Source organism: Sander vitreus, chromosome 15 (genome assembly GCF_031162955.1).
Source record: "Sander vitreus isolate 19-12246 chromosome 15, sanVit1, whole genome shotgun sequence".
In the NCBI taxonomy this organism is placed as follows: domain Eukaryota; kingdom Metazoa; phylum Chordata; class Actinopteri; order Perciformes; family Percidae; genus Sander; species Sander vitreus.
Genome location: NC_135869.1, coordinates 12,276,891 through 12,295,723, shown reverse-complemented (window position 1 = coordinate 12,295,723; position 18,833 = coordinate 12,276,891). Strand labels below are relative to the sequence as shown.

The window sequence follows — 18,833 nt, the reverse complement described above, 5'->3', positions numbered from 1 at the left end:
AAGCGCCAGGCAGCCTGTCAGCTGGAGAAAAAAAACAGCAAAGAAGAGAATAAGTGGGATTGTTATATAAGTTGAACACTCAAACACTTCAGAAGTTCAGGCTGCCTCCCTCACTGCACTGAACAGTACAGTAGGCCAGTGCCGCAGGCTCACAGGAGGCTCGGGTTTTTATTGTGGTATGGGTGTATGGATGAGGGTCAGCAGGAGAGAGTCAAGTTACCGTGCATGAGTGGTGGATGTGTTGGAAACTGTAGCCACTTCATGAGAAATTTATATCCCTCCTAATATTATAAACAGTCCTCAGGCCATTTTTCTCTCCTCTCTACCTCTCTTTCTGTCCCTACTTGACACACCCACACACTGAATCCGTTGTTCCTTTGCAAAAAGACTTAACACCTCGGCCTCACTGGAGCTGCAGTGGATATGCCGGCCTGTTATGCATCCTCTCCACCTCAAATTACACAGAGTCAGCTTCCATGCAATATGAAGGCCAAGCCCCCTTTTGTGTCTATGTAGGTTACGCTTCTCAAAGCAGTCTTGACATTTTGACTGCAAATAAATTGCAAAGGGAGAGCCACAACCATTCTTTTTCACACTTAAGACAAGTGGATTTGAGACAAGACGGAAAAGGACAGGAGAACGTCGGGAAAACCTGAAATATGAACAAAGTCGGTTTTGACAGCAGACATTCAAACATATACCCAGACACCATTGAGTTTATCCTGCAATTTCACTTGGTCTACTCCTGTTTTTCCTTCTTCCAAGGGTTCATTCATGGATATGTTGTCCTTTTCCCCTCCTCACCTTTATGTAAACTCGTCATGCATTTCAGGGCTCGGCAGACTCCTACACCAGCCGGCCGTCGGACTCAGACGTGTCCCTGGAGGAGGACCCTGAGGCCCTGAGGAAGGAGGCCGACAGACAGGCTCTAGCAACACTCGAGAAAGCTAAGGTCAGAGATCAACGGTTGTGTCTCTATCCGTCAGTGTTGATTTGATAGTCATCATTGTTGCATAATCTTGTTTCGACACTGGTAAACCTCTTCATCAGTCTCAAGGGGACACTGAACTCAGTGTTAGGTGGTCTTATTGAGCCGCCGTCTATATGCTAATATGTGTCTTTCCCATCACTGCCCCAGACCAAACCGGTGGCGTTTGCTGTGCGGACAAATGTCGGTTACAACCCTGGCCCCAGTGATGACGTTCCTGTGCAGGGCATGGCCATATCCTTCGAAGCCAAAGACTTCTTGCACATTAAAGAGGTACAAAGTTCCCAGACACTCCATCGGGCTCCTGGCTATACATACACACCTAAAAATGGAGCACATGTTGGTTCTTTTAAGTACATTTTTCACACAGAAGAGAAGTTTCTGTAGTTTACTGTACAAATGTGTACCAATTCAGCCTGAATTCATCAAACTGACTGCGGGTCATGGATGGTGTATGGAACAAAAGACCAACAGTGGGTCATGGAGATTCAAACAGTTGGCAGTGAGGATGGGATCATATTTTATTACAACTCACTGCACTGTCTACTTTTGGCTAAACCGTACCCAGGCCATGAGTGGGAGTTAGCACTAACAAGAGCTGCAGTGCAAGGAGAATTGAGTGACCCACATATGGTAGAATGAAGGGGAAAAAGTAAATTAATAAAAATTATTTAAAAACTATTCTAATTTTCTCAATATATTATATTTTGGTCACTCAGAGTACATAATTTTACTTAGTATGTAAATAGTGTTAGGAGCTATTGTCTGAACCCTTAATGATATAAAATGCAATTGTCTCTGCACCCATCAAGAACTGGAAATGATTAAGCAAGAACATGCTGATGTATCATTGGTTACTGATGCCTGTCTGTATGCAGAAATACAACAATGACTGGTGGATCGGACGTCTGGTGAAGGAGGGCTGTGAGGTGGGCTTCATCCCCAGCCCGGTCAAACTAGAGAACACCCGTCTACTGCAGGAGCAGAGGATGAGACAAAACCGACTCAGCTCCAGGTAACCATGAAAACCCCTCAGCAGCTACAGTATTAGCATTACAAACGCGACCCTGCTTTTTAAAACAGGTCAGACCTGAGTCACATTTCACCCACCAGGCAATGTAAAACCTCCTAAAATAGACAAAAGCACTGCCGTGAGTCACTGTATTCCTCTACAGTACATCTACAGTATGACGTTCCTGTCATATATATATATATATATATATATATATATATATATATATATATATATATATATATATATATATATATATATATATATATATATATATATATATACATATATATATATATATTAGGGCTGTCAAAATAATGTTAATTTCGATTAATTAATCTGAGAAAAAATAACGCGGTAAAAAAAATTAACGCAGATTAATCCATTCCATATTGACGTTTGCATACAGACAAAAATTTGGTGCCACTGATATGTCTGCGCTTCTCTCTGATGCTCTGAAACAGACGTTACAGGAAACACAAACACCGCTGCATGTGACGCTAGTTAACACTATACTCGACAGCAGCTAACGTTAGCCTGCCGCTAGCTAGTAGCTGGATTAAACACGGTTAAAATGCTGACAGCCAACGCTAAACAGTGTAAAGTTTGACTGTGTTTTACTGTAGAGGATTCAACACCGGTATGTAACAATCTGCAGCTGGTCGGAGAAACAACACAGACGGTGCGTTCAATGAAACTGGTAAACTACAGCCTCGTGGTGCATTTGCAGTTATTGTAAATGTCCTTTTCCTATCTGGTTGTTGTTTTTGTCGTTCAACAGCAATTTACTAGTGAAATAATATAAAACAATAAATAATTATTGTTATTGTTATACATTATTATTAAATCATTTAATTTTGACCATATGGCAATATGGCCATATTCTGCATATAATCAACTGCTTATTCATGTTTTTCCTCAATACTTCAGATTTTATTACCAGAAGGTCACAACATCACCTTGTTCACTGTAAACTATTCTTGCAGGAGGAAACCTAACAATTGCTTGATTATGGCTTAAAATATAAGTAAATCAGTTTAAACAGCAGCTGGTATTTTTTTTTGGTAAAAAGTAGTAAAAAAATACAGATGATGAGCACTATGTACTCAGTGTTGAGTACAGCTACCGTATTGTCTTTCTTTCACCATGCAATAATTCGTGCCTGTTTTCGCCATTACAGTAAATCTGGAGGAAGCTCTAGTCTGGACGTTGCCACGGGAACCCGCAGGCCTACACCACCTGGCACAGGTGAGGTCAAGGGGGTCTCCCTATCAACTTGCAAAATAATAGTGACTTTGTGCCTGTTTGTGTGGGCGTGTTTGTGCAACCCCGACGAGAGAGAGAGAGAGAGAGCTTGTTAGTCAGGCATGATGATGAATCACGGCACGTCTCACTGGGTTGCTGTGTGAAGTGAGAGAGGTCTTAGGAGGTCTGTCATTAGCACACAGAACGGAACTGAAATAAAGCTGAGAATGGACTGCACTCATTAAACTTGATAAGTATGTCTGGCTTGTGTGTGTGTATCGCCAGGACGACGCAGAGACAGCAGGAAAGATGGAAGTGCAAACATGGGAAAAATACTCCGACTAAAAGGGCTTTTGTTAATCAAATAGATCGACTGAACTGAACTCAGTACCTGTAGAAATCACATCTGTCTAATAGACCTACAGTAGTACATCCTAAGTGGCTTATCTGACTTAAAGCAAGAGTTTGACATTTTGGGAAACATGCTTATTTGCCTCCTGGTGAGAGATGATCGATACCATTCTCATACCTGTAGCTTAGCACGGACAGGGGGAAACACCTGGCTCTCTTCAAAGGTAACAGAATCCACCTATCAGAACCTCTAAAGCTCACTAATTAAAACTCTACATCTCGTTTGTTTAATCTGTACAAAAACCATAGTGTATACACGTTTTTACACTTGTACACATTAAATTTACGCAATATAATGTGTTAATTAGGGAGCTTCAGGGATGCTAGTAGGCAGATTTTGTTACTGTTTGACAGAGCCAAGTTAGTTGTTTCCCCCTGTTTCCAGTCTTTGTGCTAAGCTAAGCTAACCAGCTGTAGCCTCATATTTAACAGACAGGTAGATTGGTAGTATGACCAATCTGCTCAACTCTAGGAAGCAAAAAAGCGTATTTCCTAAAAACCCAAATTACTCCTTTGAAACAAGACACCTGCCAAGATACCTGCCAGCCTTGTCTGACCCCGCCCTCCGGCCATGACAAACACACCTCCATCAATAATCCCAACACACTGAATTCCAATCCCCAGCTTTCCTCTCAGCTTGATTCCCTCTTTCCTATCTACTACTTTGCTCCAGTTTCCTCTGCAGCCCCTCCTTTACACATCTACACTTCAAGTTTTGTTGCTTTCTCGTCACACTGAACCCACTCTCTGTTCATGGTATTTTGCCCTACATCTGTTACTTGTTTCATAATAATCTGGTGTTTTCTTTTTTTAAACTTTTGTCAATGTTGTTTCCAGTTTAAATCATACTATGTCACCCTTATTTGATCTCAGTCTATGCAATCTCTTGCAATTTCCTTCATGCCTCTTTCTGGGTACATCTCACATTCTTACTTCTATTTACTCTTCCCCCTTTTGCTTTTCCTCTTCTATTATTTTCTCTTTTCTCATCCTCTTTTGCTTTACCTTGTCTTGCTCTCTCCTTTTTCACTTCCTTCTCTTCTTCCTTGTCTGTTCTCCTCTTGTCCCTCTCTCTGCACTGCTCCCCACCCCCCCATCAGCTCACGTGGACATGTCCACTGTGGCCTTTGACGTTGACCCCCTCGACCTGGATGCTGAGGAGCCCCCTGAGTCCCAGGGTGACCCTCGCTCCTCCAAGGGCATGTCAGGCAGTGTAACGTCCCCTCAGGCCAACGCCCACCGACTGCCCTTCTTTAAGAAGGTAACATTAGGGGCCCTCGCTTACCTCGCCAGCCTCCCTCCTCCTGCATTTGTCCCCTACTCCTCCAAGATGTGGTCAGGCCTAATCTCACCTTCCCCTCTCACTAACTACTCACAACTGAACTGTCCCTGCTGCTACTGTAGCTCCTGAATCTAACAGTTTGGCCCCTCAGGTTCTGTTCACGACGGTTACACTGAGATATGTTTGGATGTTTGTTTCTTTGCTTGTCAGCTGGCAAGAGGCCTGGAATGAACTGAAATGGCTGCACACAAGTCTGAATCTATTATAACCACAGTGGAGGCAGTCAGTGTAAACTCTGTCTTAATCAATTAACAGCTCCTCTCCCCACTAATCCCAACCTGTCAATAACTAAATGTGCTCTTGTGTTTTGTGCTTTTTTTTGTCTCTTCTGGCTTTTGTGTGGAATGATGCTGTAGGTGGTCCAGCTAAACAGAAACAGAAGGCGGTGAGTGTGGTTTGTTCTCAAGACTAACCTCTAACATTTCAATTCTTACTCCTCATCCTCTGTTGTCTCACATTTTCCTTCTTGTGGCTATAAGAAATCAGTCTGAAGAATATTTTATTTTTCTAGCACCATTTCATGCTTCCAAGGACACATTGAAGCAAAACAAATATTGTTTTGTATATTCACAGGATAATTTGTAAATCACAGTGACGCCTCTGTCATTTCCCCAGAGCTTGTATTGTAGCTGTCAGTGTGCAGATGCAGGTTCAGATCCATCCCAGACCGTTAGTCAGAGTGTTACAGTAATACATCTTGACATGCTTTCGTTTGCATTTGTGACGGATAATTTGAGTGGCAGTAGCCCACAATCAACTGTTTTTATGCTTTTCAGCATAATTTGAATTGCATGTTAAGGCTCCAATAGCTATCACAGCTTTATGTCAATATAAAGATATTAAGTTAAAAAAATGACTTACTAAGTTTTCATAATTACATGCCAACTACACTCATGTTCATCTCACTGAGACAAATGTTTTTCGGTATTTACCTGGAACAAAGTCCTAACAACAAGTTTTTTAAATCTAATTTAGGACATTTAACTTTATAACTTTACTTTACTTAAACAGGACAAATGTGACCCACAAAATCTCAGCATTAGCATTTTGTAACACTATGACTGTAATGACCGTAATATTGGATATTTGCACAGCATTATCTAGATACTGATATATCAACAATATTTAACCAAAATCACATTTAAAATAAAACTAATGTTCAACCCATTGAGTCAAAAAAAAAAAAAAACTAAGATTATTTTTATGGGCATTTCTGCCTTTAATGATAGGACAGCTCAGATATGAAAGGGGAGAGAGAGGGGGAAGACATGCAGGAAACTGTCACAGGTCAGACCCATACCCCGGACCTTTTACGTCAAGGAACAAACTTCAATATATGTGTGCCTGCTCTACCAACTGAGCTAACCGGGCACGAGTCAAATGTTTTTTAATGTTTACATGGAAGAAAATCATATAATGTTAAAAAATAAGTCAGTTTTTAAGTATCTTACCGATCTGCCATCTGCTGTAAACATGGCTACTGTAGTATTTTAGAATAATCTGATTGTACAGAGTGACAATACACTGTAATAAATAAACTATTGTCCAGATCTACAGTATATTATGTACACCATCCTCCCTGTTACTCACCACACTAAATTGTGCTCATGTTATTCAAATCCAATGAGCACCATTGTTATGTTCAGTGCTCCAGCTCTGCCCCTTTAGAGATAAGAGCTATTTGGAAATTTTTAAAGTGTGTATTTTTAGCTGCTGTGAATACAAATGATGTGAAATGAGCTTCCGTTGCTCTGCTTTATGTAATGTAATATAGTGGAGCAGGGCACTCCAGCACTATCTCCTGCTTTAAGAGCTGCACAGCACACACGGAGGAGGGGGGCGTGCTTGGAATATAGATCTGAAAAAAATTAGGGCTGTCAGCATTAACGCGTTAATCGCAATGCGATTAAGGGCCGAGCATAATGCATTCATTTTTTTTAATCGTATTAATCGCATGCCGCCATTTATTAATTTATTTTCACTTCACTCGGCTTTGCGTTGTGCCTAACAGGCTAATATTTTGCCATACTTCCTCGTAACACATCCTGCTGCTGCAGGAATAGCAACGCGGATTTCAGTGCCTCATTCTGGTGCCACTGATATGTCTGCACTTCTCTCTGATGCTCTGAAACAGACGTTACAGGCAACACAAACATCGCTGCACGTGACGCTAGTTAAGACTATACTCGACAGCAGCTAACGCTAGCCTACCGCTAGCTAGTAGCTGGATTAAACACGGTTAAAATGCTGACAGCTAACGCTAAACGGTGTAAAGTTTGTCTGTATTTCACTGTAGAGGATTCCGACACCGGGGTGTAACAATCTGCAGCTGCTGTTGTCAGAAAAACACAGATTTTTCCATTTTTCCATCTGGTGGTTGTTTTTGTCATTCAACAGCTATTTACTAGTGAAATAAGTTATTGCTATAGTGATTACATTATTATTAAACATTTAATTTTGACGATATGGCCTTAGCAATAAACAAGCCGTTATTTAATGTCGTTTAGTACCCTTCTTTTTTTTAACTTTCTTAAAAAGTATCGGTTCAGGCACCGTTAAGGCACCGGTACCGTTTTAAAAGTACCGCTTTAGCACCGGTATCCAAACCAAACAATACCCAACCCTAATATTGACTCTAGATTCAAATGTGTGACTAGATTAAATATATAATAAACAAATACAAATCTTAAAATCAAGTTCATAAAGTAACTTTCTTTGCATTCATTTGATTCCCAATCAAGATACACTGGTAAAATTTGCTTTCCATTGTTAATGTACTTAAAAACAGTTCTGAAATGCAAAATAATAGAATTTTAATCATGTGATAAAACATGCGATTAATCGCGATTAACTATGGAAATTCAACGATTAATCGCGATTAAGAAAATGTAATCGTTTGACAGCCCTAAAAAAATACATCCAATTTCAGTGTTCACAAAGTATATAGGACGTGTGACGGTTTTCACACCATGCTCATAACAATTCTAATGAACAAAAGAGGACAAATGCTTTTGAAGTCCTTATAGATGAATCATTCCTTTTATGATTCATGCAGTACAAATAAGCCTCAAGCTCATGCATTGCAATATGGATCGTGTTTGTGTGTGGGTGTACTATATACGTCTTCATTTTTTGTGTAAATGGCTTAAAGAAAGCCATAGACTGCAGTATGTACAGGGCTCTATATATTCAGTTTTTATTTTTATTTTATTTTTTTTTTACTTTAAAAAAACACTGTTTATTTAAATTATTGAATATGGCTGGAAATAGAATAAAGAAAACAAATCACGGAAACATAGAGACAAAACCCTTTTTTTCATGTTTATTAGTGTAAATGGATAAAGGTGTGACAGAGATTTGTGTATTTATTGTAAATTTCCAGCATAAATGGATACAGTTGGAATTAATGAATGTCTTAAAATAACAAAAAATTGAAGCACAAATGTAATCTTAAAATAACAAAAAAAACATGACGCTGATGCATAACATAAGGAAAAAAGTGTGAAGTATGACGCTTATGTTAGAGCAGCAGCTTAGTCACAAGAGCTCTCCTGACACTCTACCATCTGGTTTAATTATGGACACTTTAATTATGTGAGACTGCACACTAAGAAATAGAAGCAAGTGTTTCCAGTGAGAAATGTAGCCCTGCCTCCGAACATTCATAGGCAGTCAATAAAACGAATGGACTCCAGCATCTGAAACTTACCATCCTTCGGTTTGACCGCTAACAGAGTGGAAGAGAGGGCTTTTGTGTTGAGTTAATGTTAATTTATGCAAGACTTTACTTCTGTGTGAGCTTTGTGGAACTGTTTTGAGTGTACGTTCAGAAGCAACATGACAACCTTACTTACCCCAGTGTTTGTGCTTTCTTTTCCTGGCTCAGATGGAGCATGTCCCCCCCTATGACGTGGTTCCCTCCATGAGACCCATCATCCTAGTCGGGCCGTCACTCAAAGGATATGAGGTAAGGAGGAAAAAATTAGCAACATGTGCTTGTTTTACATCTTCCACTTCCATAGTTTGTTGTCTTAACACCTGATGTTTCATCTGTAGGTGACAGACATGATGCAGAAAGCACTCTTTGACTTTCTTAAACACAAGTTTGAGGGCAGGTAAGAGTGAGATCATCTGCTATGCATAGCCATCATGTACTGTAGTCTCTGCTTTAACTGGTTATTGTTTACTAACCCTGGTAACGATTGGTGTACTGGATATCCGTTTCAGGATATCCATCACACGAGTGACAGCGGACATCTCCCTGGCCAAACGTTCAGTCCTCAACAACCCTAGCAAACACACCATCATTGAGCGCTCCAGTACTCGCTCCAGTTTGGGTAAGACAACATACAGCCACTTCATATATGCACAAACCACAACCAAAGAAAACTGCTGTTAACTCTACAGTTGTAAGACAATAATGAGACTCTTATTTTGTTATTTGTCAGATGGTACAGAATTAAAACAATACTGCTGTGGAGCGCAAGCTAATGGAAAACATTTCATCATGTCATGTTGCTAAACATCCATTTAAATATGTTTTGCTATGTGTGTTTCATATCTTTATTACTTTAAGTGTATTTCTTTCTTATTAGATAGATAAATAGATGGATGGATAGATAGATAGGCATTGTAGTTTTTAGCACATGTTACTCAAACAGTAGAGCTCTAGTTAGTATTCACAACAACAGGATGTTGTATGTTGGATTGAGTCAAAAGAAACTACAGTGGCTGTCCCTCAGTGTGTAACAGTGTTGCTCATTGATGTGTTTTTAATAGTTTTTGGACAACAATGTAGCTCACAGAATAAGATATATCTCAGCCTTTGGCTACAGAGACTATTCATTTTATTAGAATAAATTCATCGTTGGTTTGGGTTTTTTTATGGATTTGTTGACAATAAGGAAAATATAGAATATTATCAGATCTATTTTTTTATGTACTTTTAGCTGCTGTTTGGTTTGCAAACCAAAATTCTCTAAATTAAACATGTTTGCAATTCCACATACATACAAAAACATTTGTACACATTAAAAAACGTAAAATGGTGTTTTTGTGATGTACAGGTGTTAAAGGACCAGTGTGTAGGATTTTGGGGGAGCTATTGGCAGAAATGGAATATAATATTCATAATTATGTTTTCATTAGTGCATAATCACCTGAAACTAAGAATCGTAGACTTTGCTTAGAATGAGCCCTTCATATCTACATAGGGAGCAGGTCCTCTTCCACCATGTTGCTCCACCATGTTTCTACGGTAGCCCAGAACGGACATCACTGGCCCTAGAGAGGGCTTTGCACGTTTTTACATTACCCGAAGGTAGGGTTGGGTATCACTTAAAAAAATGATGATACCAGTACCGTTAAAGTGATACCGATACCAATAGAGTACTTCATTTGATACATTTTTTCCCCCCGATATTTAAATCCCATTATGTGAATGGAAGCATTCAGTTGCTTAAAATGCCACCATCACTTCTTCCTTTTCAAATTATTTTTACACGAATACATTAAGTACAATAAGTGTTCAAATGCACTCGACTTCACCACACCACAGACTGTATGGGTTGTAGCTGTTGCGGAAGTGGACCAATCACATGTTGCATTAAATCAAAGAACGCTGGCGTGATTGGCTGAGAGCAAAACCTTACAAATAGTGTTTATTTTCCAGATCTAGGTACAAAAAGGATAGAATGCAGGTATCATTTGACTGGAGAAGTTTTGATACTACTCGATACTAGGCTATGTCGGTCATTAGCTTAAAGGTATTGAGTACCGATACACAGCCCTACCTGAAGGCCACTGTAGGTTCTACTACGCGCTTTTTAAAAGGGAGGGGTGAGGGAAGGGGTATTCAGTTAGGCTGCGATCTGCAACCTCACAGCTAGATGCCACCAAATCCTACACACTGGTCCTTTAAGACAATGAAAGAAATATAGAAAAGCACTTGGATATTTTTTAATTTGGACTGTGTCAGCCAAAATCTTTGTGATAACATATGCTTTACAAATGGGAAGAAGCTGAGGGCTGTCTGGATTTTTGGATACAGAATTGCAAATTATATATTTTACATTCTGTAGTTCTATGTTGGAGATCTTGTAGGTACTATTGTACATCATCGAAAGAAAGTGTTGAGTTTTTCCCCTTTTTTACCTGCTCTGACTGTCTGATCTGGCCTCCTCTTTCTTCATCCTGTCTTTCATGCCCTTCACCCACCAATCCTTCCTTCTCTCCCACCTCCCATCTTCTTCTTCTTCTTCCACTTTATATTGATTCAGACGTACTGGGTATGTATGCTCTCCTTGCACCAAAATAATGAAGCCTCTCTCCTTCTTCACCCTCCCCTTTTCTTCTCACCATATTCACTATCTGCTCATACATCGTTTGTCTGCCCGTCTGCTTGCCTGTAAGTTTCTCTGTTCCTCATACTTCTGTGTGACAGCCTGTAGTCTTGAACTAAAAGCAAATACAGTAATTACAAAGCAGGAAGAGATCTGTGGGAGGGCAGCAGGGCAGCTGGTGTCTGCTCTAAACTGTGAGCGGGAATGAGCAAAGATGGAAGCCGATACTTTCCATCATGATCTCACCCTTTAGTGACCTACGTATAATGCTGTCCATATACTGTATGTTTGCAATCATACCCAAGGATAGTCTCTATAGGAGCTAGACCTTGCTTCATGCACTCTGTCCAGTCATGGCAGGGGAGCAAGTTTCTCTATGCAGTCAAATCCAAATTTGCAAAAGTCCAAGTCTTTGTTGAGGTTAAATAGAAACCCGATTTCTTTCTATGAGTTAAAGTTTTCTTATCACTCTGCGGAGGTCCTGTTGTTTGCCTCCAGCTTTAATTCTCTATCCTTCAGCCCTCTGGAGGCTGCTGAAATGTGTGCAGGCCCAGTTCCTTTGCAGATTGCCTTGCCCCTGTTATCTCTCTCTCTGCCGCTGGGTTGTCAGCACGCACACCTCAGAGGTGCTGAGGTTTGACCAAACAGGCGAGGAACATTCTGGTTTACGGTTTTAATCTCTCTTTACACGTCAACAGGCTGATAAGAAAACGGAAAGGGAACTGTGCTCGAAATGCTAAGTAACAAGCTCTTATAGGCTGTTATTGAGGAACAATGAAAACAAAACACCCAAGCAGTCCATAGACTTGAGTGGTTCACCTGATAGAATAATTACTGCTTTGCCCATTAGCGCTAACAACAACTAATGTTCCACCTAATTTCTTTTAAGAGGGTATTTTTTTCTGTTTTATTTAAATGGTGAGAATTTGTGCTCTTATTGTTAGTGATTACAAGTGCTGCAGGCATCTCATTCTTCTCCTTCCTTTGAGATAAAAAAGATCAGAAGCACATAAGGACACTGTAAATGTTGGGAGGTGGCAACAGAATGAGGATGCTGCATTGCTCCATTTAGCTTTGCATAAATGGAACTTTAACTGTGATCCAATCTAATTCATACGCTTGGAACTGTTTTTTCTAAAATCTTAATCATGCATGATTAAGTACAAACATGTCAGTTATGTACTTATGGCTGATGTACAGTGCTGCATCTCCTCAAAGAGAGAGGTAGTTTACACAATCGCTTTGTTGTCTCGCTGTATTTACATGTCTTATCTATCTTCAGCGGAGGTGCAGAGTGAGATTGAACGTATCTTTGAGCTGGCCCGCACCCTCCAGCTGGTCGCTCTGGATGCAGACACCATCAACCACCCCACTCAGCTGGCTAAGACCTCCTTGGCTCCCATCATTGTCTACATCAAAATAGCCTCACCTAAGGTATGGCAACAGATGACCTCAGAGTTATAATCCTTAGGATTTTCATTAAATCAAAACCCATTTTTGATACTATATATGGTTGACATTTTCTTTTTAGCAATATCATTTCAATGCTTTTATTCTGTAATGTCGTGCCCTGGATTTAAATTGCCAACCTACAACATTGTTTCAGTAGACAAAGTGTTGTTGTCTCCCTGCAGGTCTTACAGAGGCTCATCAAATCTCGGGGGAAGTCCCAAGCTAAACACCTAAATGTGCAGATGGTGGCTGCAGACAAGTTGGCCCAGTGCCCACCTGTGAGTTCTGCTTTGTGACTTGAGTAATAAAAGAACTAACACTTCATAAAACTTCTGAAAAAAAATCAATCAATTACTGGTTCTGTAAAACCAACAAATGCTCATTTGATTTATGTGCAGGAATTGTTTGACATCATCCTGGACGAGAACCAGCTAGAGGACGCCTGCGAACACCTAGCCGACTACCTGGAGGCCTACTGGAAGGCAACACACCCCCCAAGCAGCAACCCTCCCAACCCTCTCCTCAACCGCACCATGGCCACGGCAGCCCTGGCTTCCTCCCCTGAGCCCATCTCCAACCTGCAGGTACAGGTACTCACCTCCCTGCGCAGAAATATGGATCTGTGGCCTGACATGGACGGTGATGTAACCCATGATGGCAAAGAGGAAGAACATGCTCTCTGAAGTCCATCAGAGATGGGGGGGGGGGAAGGAACTCCGGCAACTCAATCTCAACCTCAACCCAGCAGCCTGCTCTCTTTACCCTGAAGGAAAAGTGAATTAAAATCCTGTTTATGCTGTATATAGAAACACAAACACACCTGACACATAAATGAGCCCAAATTCACACACAACAGCTAGCTTTTACAACACCCACAAGAAAGATTACGTAGTCTGTATGTTAGCAGGTCAGCGTTTACTTCCCTGCTCACTGTGAGAGCAGCTCAATTTAAACCACACTGGACTTAACCAGTAACCCGTAAGGCACCTCTGCTGTTGGGGCCCCCTCCATTTCGCTGTAATCAAGAGTAAAATGATATCTGCTGCCCCCCACCCTGCCCTCTTTAGCTCTGTGGCCTCCTTTCCCTGGCACTTTTTCTTCTCTTGGAGTCTGAATCTAGTTAGCAGTCCTCCTCCGTGTTGCCATGGTACCGCCCCTGAAAACAGCAAGTCGTGTCTGCCTCTTCAAACAGAAATGCTTAGTTTGGTGGAGGCTGTTGCTAACACTCTGTTCAGTTTAATCATTTTAACAGCAGAGTACTAATCCGCTGTGTCTCTATTCCTTAGTTACTACTGGCTGCACATCAATTATGATGAGTTGCACACTGTTAAAGATATTCATGTCACCTGAGGAACAGTATTGCACCACATGGCAGGAAACAAGTTTCATATCTCCTACCATTTTTATTGAGGCTGTCATTATAGAGGCGGCAACTAAAATAATCCAATTGCACTTCAAATCTGTCGGTATTTCTTTATTTATTTGAAATGGTTTTAGTATAACCTGTGCTGCAGAGTTTAGTTAATTCTGTAATCTTTCATTAGTCGTATTGAGATTTCTGCTTTTCTCTGCCATGAGGTCAATCCGCCAAAAGGTGGCATTGTTGTTAGATATTCTGTCTGCTTGTTGAATAACTGCTTGTGTGTGTTTGTGTTTGCAGAAAGGTATCATCATTTAAAAATGATCAATTAGTAGAACTAATCTGTTTGACTTATTGAGTAATTACTGTATTTGTCTTGTGTTGAGTGTAAATTAGCATGTGTGTGTGTGCACAAAACTTGGAATGTGTGTTATAAATAGATTGTCAGTCATGAACACTAATGCTTTGAAGACCACAGGTCTGTCAGCTGGGACAGCCCAGTCTATGATATTGTGGTTCTGTGTTGTATGACCTGCCTCATGCTAACCCCGCTAACTAACCACTGACAGTTTGATTTTGCTCTGCTGTTTGTGTCTCTGCATGGTTGCTGTGTGGCATGGCTGTGGCTGGCTGCAGGGGCCGTACCTGGCACATGGTGAGCAGAAGCGGGAAGGGCCTCTGACAGAGTGCGGCGGGAGCGGAACCCTGCACGACTATCAGACAGACCTGGGAGGAAAACCTCAGCCGCCGCAGCAGCAGCAGCAGCAGCAGCAGCAAGCATACCTGCGCTCTTCTCGTGGCCAGCTACGGGGAGGGAGCGGCCGGGGGCTGTCACGGCAAGACACCTTCGACTCTGAGACCCAGGGCAGCCGGGACTCCGCCTACACTGAGGCCGGCGACTCCTGCATGGACATTGAGACTGACCCCTATGAAGAGCCCGAGCCGTACCGAGGGGGTGGGGGCAGCCGCCTCCACCTGGCGCAGCATCACGGCAGACAGGCATCCTGGGAAGACGAAGGCGCCGAGCCAGACCAGGAAAACCTGAACCACCCTCCGATGCCGAGCCAGACACAGCCGCATGGACGTGCCAAGCTGAGGGAGCGTTACTGCCAGGAGCCTGTGGACACCGGGGCCAACATGAGCCACAACAAGAACCAGGACGACTGGGGGAGGGACGTCTACATCCGCTGAACACGCATCATACCACAGACGCAAGGAAGCTACTGGACAGACTGAGAGATGAGGGGAGGGAGGGAGGGAGGGAGGGTTCAGTATTTGGGTTCAGAAGGAACTGAAAGTGTGGGTTTGGGGCCATGCCAGTCAGGCTAACTACTGAATCTGTTTACATCCCAGTACAATGTAAAGAAAAACGTCAACTGCCAGATGCCATTCTCATCAACTTCTTGCAATTCAATTTATTTATGTTTAGAAAAAATACTATTGGTCTGTTTTTTGTTTCCTTTGTTAATACTGCATGAATATCATGGATTTCTATACTGACGGCACGAGGACAGTAATATTTACAATTGTGAATCTCTGATTGTGATCTGTAAGACTCAATCTCTCCTTCAGTTGTAGAATGTGAAGGCTAGAGCTGTAGTCTGTCCTGTCTGTCCTCTGCAGTCTTAAACAGGGTCTATTGTCACCGTCCCCATGTACAGTGTCAGGGTTTCCCTTTACCTTAATCTCACTCAGTGCTTTTGGATATCAGGATTTCTCCCATACTGAGATCCAGAAGTTATGAGTCTCTCACCTCCACGTTCTTATCACCAAGACCTTAAAAAAAAGCTGGTGGAGAAGTTGCCATATTTTAACACAACAGTTTATCGATGTTGCTACACTCATGTCAGCTTGATAACAACAAAGAGTACACTCCAAAGATGTTTGGTTCTTCCCTGACCTGGTTCAGCCACTGTACCCAACTGTACACGTCTGACCCAGTCCTCCTGTTTCTGTTTTCCTCTGGGTGCTGAGGGCGCCTCCGGTATTCATTTGTTCTCTGGTTTTGCTAATGTGGTGCAGATTCAAAGCAACACTGCAGTTGTAGTTGTGTGAATGATGTGTCCTGCCTTAGTCACTCACACCCTAAATACACCCTTATTTAAAAAAAACTCCAATCACAAGTGCCGGAATGTCTCGCCAAGCCATGTCCACCACTGCCACGGTGGGATGTCTTAACTCTTGTTACACTCGTTCATAACTCTTTCATACCATATCTGTGTCTCTTCGTGCATAATGGCTACTCTGCACCGTAGCCCATGCTGTCGCTCCAGCATGTCGCTCATGTAGTTTTTTCTTTGCACCAGCTTCGTCGTCTGTTTTTCAGGGTTAATGGTTATATAAAAAAAAGTACTTGTGTGTGTGTGTGGTTAATCACTCCCAACTTCCACCCAAACAGCTAGCTTTTCTGATATTAAACACCACTCTCTTCTTACTCTTGATTTCTGACTGAATTAGTGTTGTTTTTTCCTGTGGACATTTGCAACTTTTTTATTTTAAATCTTCAGTTCTTGTGAGGTAGTGAGAGGAGTATCAAGTGGGGTGGGGGCGGGGGGAGGGGGGGGGGGGAGTGCTAGGATCAGCTTTGGTCTTTACTCAGTTATCTATAATGGAGAATTCATGAATGTCTTTGGTGGGCTGCTTAGGCCCACCCGTCTTCAGTTGAATAAATACATATTAAATAATGATCAGTAAATAATGTTATTGTTGCGTTATCGCAATTGTTAAAAATATGAAATAACATGTATCATTGGTGCCTGATTGTAGCTACATTTTGCTTTTTCTGCCTTTCATTTTTAATCTGTGGATAAATTCGTATTTTAATTAAAAATTGAATCAGAAAACGCCATTGTGTCACTTAATTCATACGGTGAGATGTGAAAATCCAAATGCGAAGATGCAAAATGTGTGTGTGTGTATGTGTACATTTTGATATTTATCAAAGCTGTTGCTTTTCTTTTCCCTTCTTGAAGCCAAACTACATCTTCATTATTATTTCATTCACTTCATCACAACAAAAGATGATCACATGATCATGCTGTTTATAATATCACCCTGTCTGTAGAACCTGTGTAAGCCTGTAAGCATATCAAATCTAAACAAAGGCCACATTGTTGGCTTGCATTTAAATACACATACACAGAAGTACAGGAAAAGAAAATGTTCTAGGTCAGTCACTTTGTTTCCTTGTCTGTGTTCACGGGAACTGTTAACTCCTAAACACTCCTCTCTAGTCTTCTGGTTATGGAGGAAACATAATAAGAAAAAGACTGAAGATAAAGTGCAGCTGTGTCCAGGATGTGGTTTTTATCTCTCGTATTCAGTGTTTTTGTCATCTCATCATCTGCAGTGGAAGAAATGACAAATAAGGACGTGGTTTCCGTCTGAAACCTAAACGTGAGCCAATTTAGTCCATAAACAAATCATAATTGAATCATCATTTAGAGACTGATTATATATTTTATAAATAAAATCCTAAATATGTACAATAGTGTTTAATGTATGTAGTGGTGTAATAGGAGCAATATTCCCTCTGAAATGAGGTGAGGTAGAAGTGTAAAGCAGTATCAAATGGAAATACAGTACTTTTCACCACTGCACTTAAACAAATACATTTCCCTTAACAACATGTTGATCTGTTAGTTGTAAGTTAACTTATGGAGTAGCCTACTACAGGGCATAAACATGATAGTGAAACTTTGAAAAAGAGTTAAATTTAAGGTATTTAAAGTCATGAAAAAGATGCTCTAATGAAGATCCTCGTCACAGAAAGCTTAGATAACAAATTTGGTTAAGAAGATGTTTTGAACTTCTTTATTGCTCTTTTTCGTATTGTTTTGTGGTAGAACACATTCGTTTTTGGAAAGTTTTGGATATTTAAAGTAAAACTGAACTGACAATAACACAAACACGTTATATTTTGGGGTAGATGGTAGATAGCTAGAACTGTGTGGCTGGGAAAAGGAACCTAACCTGGAAAGATTATTCATATCATTAATATTATTAGTATATTTTGAGTGCAGTGGTAGCCTACTTGGAAAATACCTGGACAGACTGTTGGAAATCCCAGGAGATTCCTTTTTATACTCAGTTTTGCTTTCTGTTGCTTCATAAGTCCCTGTGATACAAAGAGAGGAAGGAACACAGCATTACCTCCCTCTCCAAATATGGACTTGACGTGTGTGTAATTAGTTGCGTCATCAGTCCGCTCCTGTCGTCGGTGTTGGATGTCGCCTTTAAGTGCTCCTAGATAAACTCCGACTTCTGAGTTACAAGGGCTCAAGTAGGATTTGGATTTTTGATTCATTTTCTTTCGTTTTGGTAAACCGGTAGCACGAACCTGATAGATAGAAACAGAGGGGAACTGGACATTTACAGAATGGATAATGTTAAATGTTATATGCAAATGTTAAAAACAAATGTTCAGTAGTTACACTTAAAAGATGAGCCATTAATGCTGTAATTAAAAAAAAATGTATTTGTTAACTGATCAAATGTGGCCATTTTACTAATTTAAGTAAACTTTTAGCAGTCAATACATTTAAAAGAGATAGTTTCAAGTCTACATTTGGATTTCATGCATTTAAGCAAAGCGTGTTCTTCCTAAACAAATCTGTATCACTTTTACCATATTCCCTGTTATAGATTGTTCTTATTCTTATTCAATCAGTCAGTTAAAATGT

At 40.8% G+C, this 18,833-nt stretch overlaps 1 protein-coding gene across 2 annotated transcripts in view; it reads left to right on the top strand.

Moving 5' to 3' along the window:
• The window catches only part of cacnb1 (calcium channel, voltage-dependent, beta 1 subunit), a 35,071-nt gene extending 18,365 nt beyond the window's left edge, over nucleotides 1-16,706 (top strand). Inside the window, exons 3-14 of one of the 2 annotated variants that reach the window (XM_078269722.1) lie at nucleotides 833-952; nucleotides 1,139-1,261; nucleotides 1,867-2,003; nucleotides 3,181-3,248; nucleotides 5,355-5,383; nucleotides 8,885-8,965; nucleotides 9,055-9,113; nucleotides 9,226-9,335; nucleotides 12,622-12,773; nucleotides 12,974-13,069; nucleotides 13,190-13,375; nucleotides 14,788-16,706. In XM_078269722.1, coding sequence (XP_078125848.1) covers nucleotides 833-952; nucleotides 1,139-1,261; nucleotides 1,867-2,003; nucleotides 3,181-3,248; nucleotides 5,355-5,383; nucleotides 8,885-8,965; nucleotides 9,055-9,113; nucleotides 9,226-9,335; nucleotides 12,622-12,773; nucleotides 12,974-13,069; nucleotides 13,190-13,375; nucleotides 14,788-15,342 — 1,716 coding nt within the window. In that variant the 3' untranslated portion in view covers nucleotides 15,343-16,706. Of the gene's footprint in view, nucleotides 1-832; nucleotides 953-1,138; nucleotides 1,262-1,866; nucleotides 2,004-3,180; nucleotides 3,249-5,354; nucleotides 5,384-8,884; nucleotides 8,966-9,054; nucleotides 9,114-9,225; nucleotides 9,336-12,621; nucleotides 12,774-12,973; nucleotides 13,070-13,189; nucleotides 13,382-14,787 lie in introns of both variants that reach the window. The other variant, XM_078269721.1, reaches the window with a different exon arrangement.
• The last annotated feature ends 2,127 nt before the right edge of the window (nucleotides 16,707-18,833 follow it).